Source organism: Crotalus tigris, unplaced genomic scaffold (genome assembly GCF_016545835.1).
Source record: "Crotalus tigris isolate CLP2741 ecotype Arizona unplaced genomic scaffold, ASM1654583v1 scf7180000019633.284382, whole genome shotgun sequence".
NCBI lineage: Eukaryota > Metazoa > Chordata > Lepidosauria > Squamata > Viperidae > Crotalus > Crotalus tigris.
The window spans coordinates 46,911-56,866 of NW_024097630.1; the positions used below are offsets into that span (position 1 = coordinate 46,911).

The window sequence follows — 9,956 nt, forward strand, 5'->3', positions numbered from 1 at the left end:
GGTTAATTGCACACGGCTGAACCAATTAGGCCCGATAACAAGATCGAGGAGCCGGGCGCAGACCTCGACACGCCTATAAAAGACCTTCTCATTCTCTGGCGCGCCAGCCCTGAGGATGCCGGCAGGTGACGGCGAAAGCTTGACGCTTTTTAAAACTTTTATAGTTTTAATTTATTAAAAACTTTTATAGTTTTTATTACCCTGGTGCTCATTTTATATTTTCATTATGAATATTCCCAGGGTTCATATTTTTAACCTTTTTAATCGCATATATATATATATATATATATACATACATACATACATACATACATTGCTTACTGGTGTACACCGCTTAGAGAGTGCTTGCACTTAAAGCGGTATATAAGTCTCATAAAATAAATAAATAAATAAATAAATAAATACCGTACCTGGAAGATTTCCATCTTTATCTGCCTCGTCTAAAGTCGCTCCCCATCTGACCACAAACTGGAGGCAGCCCAACCGGCCGTAGAAAGCAGCGTTATGTATAGGTTTCCAGTCCTTCTTATCAGAAGCGTTGACATCCTGGTTTTTAAGATGGAAGGAAGGCAACATTTCAGAGGAAGTCGTGTGCGGTAGGCGAGAGAGTAAACACGGGAGCTTTAAAAAAGGCTTGTGTTCCTTGGAGCATATGGTTTAGCTGTTTCTTCCTCCTTGCCTTGAGGCACAAAGAATCAGGACCATATGCTAAGTTGCGGTTCAGAAGATTTATTGCTCAAGGCTATACACAAAAAACTAGTCAACTAAAGTTCAGTGCTAAACTGACACCACATCAGGGTCAAATTCAAATTTATCAGCAGATAAATTCAAGAGGGATTGGACTTAGGCTACAGATAGTCCTCGACTTACAACAATTCGTTTAGTGACTTGAAGTTACAAGGCACTGAAAAAGTGACTTTTTCACACTCATGGCAGTTGCAGCATTCCCATGGTCACGTGATCAAAATTCAGATGTTTGGAAACTGGCTCGTATTTATGATGGTTGCAGCATCCCAGGGCTCACGTGATCCCCTTTTGCGATCATCTGACAAACAAAGTCAACGGGGAAGCCAGATTCAGTTAATAGCTGCGTTATTAACTTAACAACTGCAGTGATTGACTTAACAATTGTGGCAAAAAAGGGCATAAAATGGGGCAAAATTCACTTCACAAATGTCTCGCGTAGCAACAGAAATGTGGGGCTCAACTGAGGTCGTAAGTCAAGGACCAACTGTATTTGTGACAATGTAATGACTGTAGGCTAATGACTCGCTTAACTCTGCCCCCCCCCCCAGTTCTGCCTGCTCTTCTGTTAAGATATTTAATTTAATAGCTGGAACAGTAAAGTGTCTAATGGGCCAGAGCACCCAGTTGTAGTTGATTGGTTGGAGAGTGCATGAGGCAATCTACGTTATGATTGGTTGCTGGGTGTAAAAGGAGAGTTTCCCTTTTTCCCGCCTTTTTCTTCTGTGTGCTCTGTATGCTGTTCTGTGATTTGCCTGACGTGTTACCTCATGATGTAGTGATGTGCTTGACTATCTTACTTGATATAAAAATATATTTATATATATAACTACAAGTCTCTAACTTCATTTGAACACTGGCTGTGCAGTTCCCCAACATCTTCTCCTACATCTAGCAATATTATCTTACTCCTTTCTCGCTTAGCTTCTAAGTGGCCATTGGTGACTTTTCTATGGATTCAAATTAGCATCGATTCAAGTTTGAATTCCACAGTAAATAAGGGCTTCAAATTTTGTTCAGGAAATGGCGGCTGTACTGGGTCTGGGTGACAACATAACCACAGGAAAACCACAAGTGAAAAATATCTGCGATGAAAATTAAATTACTGTTAATCAGTAAAACTATTTACCGTCGTGCTTAATATCCTTTCCACTGATCTTTCAAATGAGTAACTTCATAGCTCGGGTAATGGTATGTGAGAATAACCTTGGTAGATGAGGAGGGGAGGAGATACTGCCTAGGGAACGATTAAATAAAGAGAAGGGGAGCCCACAACTGAATAATGGGCAAAGAAACATAGAAACCAAGTTATCAGGCAGTAAAAGAGACAGTGGGAGATTTGTATCTTCAGGTTTTCAAGATTATTAAAATAGCCTTACAATAAAGCAGTGGTTCTCAACCTGTGGGTCGGGACCCCATTTGGGGTCAAACGACCATTTCATGGGGGTCGCCAAACAACGCAGTCCGCCATTTTTTCCCCCCTTTTCCTTAGCTGTGCTACTCCCTTTTATTCTATTGGCTTTTGAAATTCTGGGAGTTGAAGTCCACATGCCTTAAAATTGTCAAGGTTGAGAAACACTGGTCTAGATTTTGATCATGTGACACACACGCACACACACCCCGCCCCGGGATGCTGCGACGGCTGTTAAGAGTGAAAAACTCGTAAGTCACTTTTTCAGTGCTGTTGTAACTTCGAACAGTCTTAACTAAATGAACGGTCGTAAGTCGAGGATCATCTGTAAACTCGGTAAATAAAAATACAAAATAGATGGAATTTCTTTTTAGCTTGACCTCCGTATATAAAAAGTAGAGATTGTCTCCACAGGAAGACAATCAAAAGTCAAGATCACAATCAAGCAATCAGCATATAAAGGGCAGGATTCCATTGCGTGCTTGTGACTTTAAAAAGCCATCCCTGTTGAAGAATTATGAAGAATTATGAAGACATAATTGTTATGAAGGACTCAGAGCAAAATAATAATAATAATAATAATAATAATAATAATAATAATAATAATAATAATAATAATTTGTCAATGCCAATGGTGTTCAAGTGGTGCTTGAACACCATTGGCATTAACAAATTATTAAAAAGCGGCCTTACTAGGAACTGCTTCTATCCTGCGACGATATCTGTAATACCATCAAACATCCACATCTGCCTATCCCAGGTCCTGGGTAAGGACTCGATAGGTAGACAAAATGCCAAATCCAGTCTGAACATCTGGCTGACTGTGCGATGATCCATAATAATAATAATAATAATAATAATAATAATAATAATAATAATAATAATAATAATAATAATAAATTGGAAGGTACCTTGGAGGTCATCTAGTCCAACTCCCTGCTCAGGCAGGAAACCCTATACCATGTCAAACAAATGGTTGTCCAGTCTCTTCTTAAAAACGTCCAGTGTTGGAGCATTCACAGCTTCTGGAGGTAGGTTGTAAGTGAATTATGCCTATTCCTACCAGGAGTAACACCAAAAAAAAAAGACATTTCTTACCACCCCACTCCGGAGTATGGTTTGTAAAGTGAATGAGTGTCCATGGGTCGCTGCAAGATGTGCTGGAGTACACCCAAAGTCATCTGGAATGCCTAGATTCACAGCATTGAGTTGAAGGGCCTGAGAAAATACATACATATTACATACATACATACACACACACATATATATAGATGCTTTTTAAAGAGGCAACTGGACTTTCTTGTTTTTCTTTGAAGACATTTCACTTCTCATCCAAGAAGCTTCTTCCGCTCTGATTGGATGGTGGGGAGTTGAAGGATTTATACTGCTTGCAGACAGCTGATCATTTGTCTTCTTTTAGAGAGTCGTTGAGGCCACTTGAAGAGTTGTTTGTGTCCTCAGGGTCACCTGAGTACTGCAAATGGGTGTGGAGCCTTCTTAGAAGTGATGAATGGACTGTGTTGTGGAGATGCAGAAACATCCTGCAGAAAGCACAGCTCCACACACAGTCCTTTCACTAGTTCTAAGAAGGCTCCACACCCATTTGCACTACTCAGGTGACCTTGAGGACACAGATAAACCTCCAAGTGGCCTCAGTGATTTCAGTCTCCATCAGTATAAAGCCGACGTCTTCAAACTTGGTCCTTTTATGGCTTGTGGACTTCAACTCCCAGAATTCTTCAGCCAGCATGCCTGGCTGAGAAATTCTGGAAGTTGAAGTCCACAAATCATAAAAGGCCAAGTTTGAAGACCCTGGTATAAAGGATAAGGATAAGAAGTGATACATTTCACTGAAGCAAAGTTTAAAGTTTAAAATCTGGTACAGGATCATCCTTCTAAAACAGTGGTTCTCAACCTTTTTAATGCCGCGACCCCCCAACCGGTCGTAAGTCGAGGACTACTCAACCGGTCGTAAGCCGAGGACTACTCAACTGGTGCAGCACCGTTTGCAGAATGGGACTTTTGGCGGGCTCAGCAGGGCAGAGACAGCCTGGACAATTCCTATTGGCTTTTGAAAGCCAATAGAATTAGACTCTATTCAAGAGAGTCTATTCTATTGGCTTTCAAAAGCCAATAGAATAAAAGGGAGTAGCACAGCTAAGGAAAAGGGGGGAAAAATGGCGGACTGCGTTGTTTGGCGACCCCCGTGAAATGGTCGTTCGACCCCAAATGGGGTCCAGACCCACAGGTTGAGAACCACTGTTCTAAAACTACAATATCACCAGGTAATATATATTCTTCATATACAGACAAGCTGCAAATTTGGAGATATAACATAATCTTCACATCTTTGACCATTAACTTCCTCCCAAGAACCTGGTTTACTTAGTATGGCTCGCTAATCCAGTGTTTCTCAAAATTGGTGGCTTTAAGATGTGTGGACTTCAGTTCCCATAATTCACCAGATAGCAGGCTGGCTGGGGAATTCTGGGAGTTGAAGTCCACGCATGTTACAGCTACTAAGATTGAGAAACGCTGCTCGAGCCACACAAAAAAAAATTGTAACTGACAGCTGAGAAATGTACAGGGCCTGTCCTAGAAATTAACTTGGAACAAATATGTCCAAATAAGTCGTGATTTTAATTAAACCAGTTTAATCCTTAAACTGGATTACATGGAGACACTCACCTGCATGCAGGCATCTTGGCCTCTAATTGCAGCCAGATGAGCTGCTGTCCATCCTCTTACAGTCACTGAAGTCTGATCGGCTCCATGCCAGAGAAGCCAGTGAAGACACTAGTAAATAAGTACATACACTTTAGATTTCTATTATGTTGAAGGAAAAATCTTCATCAGGGTCCAGTCCAAGCCGGGAATAAACAACACGGTGACTGCTTTAGAAAGAAGGTTGTAGTTTATTGAAGAGGAGAGCCAGACAGAAAGATGCCTCTAGAAAAAAACTGATCACAGGGAGTGGTGGGTTTTTATACCTTCCTGGGCTTTTGTTTGGAGTTGTTCCTGTGGCATGAACTTTGACCTGAGTCTGAGTGTGCCTTTCTGGTATTCTGATGGTGGTGGGTTAATCCTATTATGTCCCAAAGGTCATATCCTGCTTCCCTGGGGCTGGGGCTGATGTCTGTTAGATTTTTTGGGTGTGAGGGTATTGTTGATTCTAGGGATCTTTGTCTTTCTAATCCCAGCTTCCTGACGCCAATCTTTCTGACAAAATCATTACATCTGCATTTCTGCAGACCTGGTTTCTGTTTGGGGCAGAGAAGCTTGGAGGTTGGTTGGTTTCTGCCTTTAAAAATCCTTTGGGGAAATATATTCTGCCTTTTTAATATTTCCCAAAATATTTCTTTTTCTTTCTATAGATTCTTCCCACAATTACAGTCACTATTTCCCATTTCATTGCTTGGCGACATCAGCTGTTTTTATACTACATAATCAACCAGGTCAGTTAAAGACCTCATGGCTGAGTTGCAAAAAAGCTAATCTAGTTTAAACTTTCTTCTAGGTCAAGGATGGTCGTGGTGGTTCAGGAATTCTGGGAGTTGAAGTCCACAAGTCTTAGAGGGTGCGTAATATGGCAGTGGTTCTCAACCTTTTCTTCACTATGGACCTTTTAATTACTTTTGTGGCCATAGACCAGGGGTTCTCAACCTTGGCAACTTTAAGACTAGTGGACTTCAACTCCCAGAATTCCTGAACCACCACGAATTCCTGAACCACCACCAGCTTTGCTGGCTGAGGAATTCTGGGAGTTGAAGTCCACAAGTCTTAAAGTTGCCAAGGTTGAGAACCCCTGCCATAGACCATGGCCACGGATCCCCAAGACCTAACTCAAGATTTAAATAATAGCATTTTTTCAAGCTTTCATGGACCCCCTGTGACAATATCGTGCCCTCCCTCCATCAGTCTGAGGACCACAGGTTGAGAACCACTGGCATATAGCAATAGCAATAACACTTAGACTTATATACCACTTCATTGTGCTTTACAGCTCTCTCTAAGTGGTTTACAAAGTCAGCAAAATTTGGGCCCTTGACAACTAGAAATATATTTATGACAGTATCGAGGTCATGTGACTATGATTTGTAGCCTTCCTAGCTGGTTTCCAACAAGCCAAGTTAATGGGGGGACAGCCAGGTTCACTTAATGGTCACACCATTCACTGAACAACTGGAGTGATTCGCTTAGCGACGGCAGCAAAAAAGGTCATAAAATGGAGCAAACCTCACTGAACAACTATTTAGCAGCAGAAATTTTGGAATCAACTGTGATTGCAAGTCAAGGGCAACCTGTATTCATTTCTTTATATAAGCATTCACTCACTCCTTCGCTCATTCATCCATTCTTTTCAGTTTGAAAGAATATAGTGCCACGCTGGATGGTGTCTTACCTCCAAACTTCCAGAATGGGCTGCCCAGTGCAGAGGTGTAAACTTATAGACTGGATCCACCTCATTAATGCTGATACCAAAGGTCACCATTTCATCCAGTTGTTTGATGTTCCCAGTTTTGACAGCCTCATGAATGGTTCTGCACTTTGGTTTTTTGGGCCTGTCTGCAGAAGAGCAATGGGACACCGACTCAGAGTAACAGAATAACAGAGTTGGAAGGGACCTTGGAGGTCTTCTAGTCTGACCCCCTGCTCAAGCAGGAGAACCTATACCAGTGATGGCGAACCTTTTAGAGACTGGGTGCCCAAACTGAAACCCAAAACTCACTTATATATCATCGGGTGCCGGGTGGGCGTGGCCCATTGGGTGGGTGTGGCCCATTGGGTGGGCGTGGCTTCGGTGGTAATGGCAGACTGGGTGGGACTAAAAAGTTCAATCAATCAATTCCAACTTTGCGAGATCTCACCCCCCCCCCCCGCGAAAAGTTGACATTGATTGATTGAACCTTTTTTTTTTTTTTTTTTGCACACAGCTGCAGAGGCCTAAAGTGAAAAGGTTTTAGAAAACCCAGCTGAAGGCCTAGGACTGGGGCGACGGGGCGCATGCCCACAGAGAGGGCTCTGCATGCCACCTGTGGCACGCATGCCATAGGTTCGCCACCACAGCCCTATATAATTTCAGACATTTCCCTCCATCTACATGCAGGGAAGTAACCAGTGGGGTACCACAAGGTTCTGCGTTAGGTCCAGTGCTCTTCAATATCTTCATAAATGACTTAGATGAGAGAACAGAAGGAAAACTCATTCAAACCTGGAATTAAGGAGAAACTTCCTAACAGTGAGGACAATTAACCAGTGGAACAGCTGGCCTTCAGAAGCTGTGGGTGCTTCATCCCTGGAGGCTTTTAAGAAGAGACTGGACAATCACTTGTCTGAAATGGTATAGGGGCTCCTGCTTGAGCAGGGGGTTGGACTAGATGACCTCCAAGGTCCCTTCCAGCTCTATTCTGATCCAAGTGGCTTTCCAACCTCTTCCTAAAAGCCTCAAGTAATGAAGCACCCACAACTTCTGAAGGCCAGCTGTTCCACTGGTTATTTGTCCTCACTGTTAGGAAGTTTCTCCTTAATTCCAGGTTGGTTCTCTCCTTTATTAGTTTCCACTCATTGCTTCTTGTCTTGCCTTCTGGTGCTTTGGAGAATAGGTTGACCCCCTCTTCTTTGTGGCAGCCCCTCAAATATTGGAACAGGAGGGGAGAGAAGAAAAGAGAAGAGAAGAGAGAAGAGAAGAGAAGAGAAGAGAAGAGCCTGCCTCCAGAAGCAGTAAATGCCCCAACACTGGAAGTTTTTAAGAAGAAACTGGACAGCCATTTGTCCGAAATGGTGTAGGGTTTCCTGCTTGAGCAGGGGGTTGGACTAGATGACCTCCAAGGTCCCTTCCAACTTTACTACTACTACTACTACTATTATTATTATTATTATTATTATGAAGAGAAGAGAAGAGAAGAGAGAGAAGAGAAGAGAAGAGAAGAGAAGAGAAGAGAAGAGAAGAGAAGAGAAGAGAAGAGAAGAGAAGAGAACCTTTATTGTCACTTTTCCTGTGTATATACTGGCACATATTAAAAATGCTGATGTCTATGAAAAAAGAAAGAAAAAAAAGAAAGAGAAAGAAAGAGGGAGGGAGGGAGGGAGGGAGGAAGGAAGGAAGGAAGGAAGGAAGGAAGGAAGGAAGGAAGGAAGGAAGGAAGGAAGGAAGGAAGGAAGGAGGGGAGAAAGAGGAGGTAAAGCATATCTCACCATGTTGGGGGACGAGAGCAGCAGGCATAATCCAGGGTTCTCCCAAATGTCACAGTTCTTCTCTTTTTCTCTCTGCTTGTTTCTTCTTATGTGCTTGTTTGGCTGTTAGGAGGTTGCTATGGAAACTATGTACACTTCCTGTGATGCTCTGTCGGCCATATTCTCTCCTGGCAGGTGGACTGGAACCTCTGGGCACAGAAGACCTCAATCTTGAATAAAGCAATTTGGACATCAATCTTGAGTAAAGCTACCAGGCACTTGCCTTTTTTTTTTCTTTTTCCTTTCAAATAATATCACCTGCGTTCATGGAAACTTGGTTTAAATCACAGTGATGATTCTGGACGAGTCATGGCAGGAGTCAATTTGCAAAACACACTGAAGGTCAAGCAAGGCAAGAGCGATTTAGCTTAATGTGTTGTGAGAAGTGGACCACTGTAATGTGAACTTGATTTGCGAGCAAAATGAATAAATGCAAGCTTTATTCAGGCAAAACCTCTCTTATCCTGGTGAGTATTTTTTCATTACTATGACCGAAAGGAGACTTCACCGCCTTTGTTAAATATCCAATTCTGAAAGTACCCACAAGTTTGTAATCTTAAAATTGGATTATAGCGATGCACTTTTTCACGCATCGGGCAGCCCTTGATGAAAATCTGGTCTGATCTGAACTGATCCAACAGGATTAAGGACGTCCATGATAATGAAACTTCCCTGGTTGGAGTTTGCCTGCTGAACACAATTCAAAGTGCTCACGATGAAAAAAGAATCTTTTGTATTTTTATTTACCGAGTTTACAGATGATCCTCGACTTACGACCGTTCATTTAGTTAAGACTGTTCGAAGTTACAACAGCACTGAAAAAGTGACTTACGAGTTTTTCACTCTTAACAGCCGTCGCAGCATCCCGGGGCGGGGTGTGTGTGCGTGTGTGTCACATGATCAAAATCTAGACCAGTGTTTCTCAACCTTGACAATTTTAAGGCATGTGGACTTCAACTCCCAGAATTCCACAGCCAGCATATTCCTGATGGTTGCGGTGTCTCAGGGGCTCACGTATCCCATTTTGCGACCTGACAAGCAGTCAGTGGGGAAGCTGGATTCACTTAACAACTTATGAATGGCAGTGTTTCACTTAATCACTGTGGCAAGACCGTAAAATGGGGCAAAATTCACTTTCACAACTGTTATTTTAGTTCCAATTCAAATCTCTTGACCGTTCTTTGATTCATGAGAATTTTTTTAGATCAGTGGTTCTCAACCTATGGGTCGCGACCCCATTTGGGGTCGATCAACCATTTCTCGGGGGTCACCAAACAAGGCGATCCGCCATTTTTCCCCCTCGGGGGGTGGTGCCGCGCATGGGGGCGGTGCCGCGCGGCGCATGCGTGCGGCGCAGCACGTTTGTGTGACAGGGGGCGCCGTCACACAAACGTTGAGAAGCACTGTTTTAGATTTTCCCTAAAATAGCCTTGCAGATTGGAAATATTAGGCTTTAGAAAACTAGATATGAGAAGGGTTAGGCCCCAGGAGTTGAAGTCCACGAGTCATAAAAGAGCCAAGGTTGCCTACCCCTGGGTTAGGGGGTGACATGATACGGCCTTCCAAT

At 42.8% G+C, this 9,956-nt stretch overlaps 1 protein-coding gene across 4 annotated transcripts in view; it reads right to left on the reverse strand.

Annotated features, from left to right (window-relative positions):
- The window catches only part of ANKRD42 (ankyrin repeat domain 42), a 29,801-nt gene extending 20,975 nt beyond the window's left edge, over positions 1–8,826 (reverse strand). The window contains exons 1-5 of one of the 4 annotated variants that reach the window (XM_039363935.1): positions 8,351–8,810; positions 6,558–6,721; positions 4,844–4,951; positions 3,254–3,373; positions 411–546 (exon numbers count right to left, since the gene is read on the reverse strand). In XM_039363935.1, coding sequence (XP_039219869.1) covers positions 411–546; positions 3,254–3,373; positions 4,844–4,951; positions 6,558–6,721; positions 8,351–8,378 — 556 coding nt within the window. In that variant the 5' untranslated portion in view covers positions 8,379–8,810. Of the gene's footprint in view, positions 1–410; positions 547–3,253; positions 3,374–4,843; positions 4,952–6,557; positions 6,722–8,350 lie in introns of all 4 variants that reach the window. The other 3 variants (XM_039363932.1, XM_039363936.1, XM_039363933.1) reach the window with 3 other exon arrangements.
- Between the last annotated feature and the right edge of the window lie 1,130 nt (positions 8,827–9,956).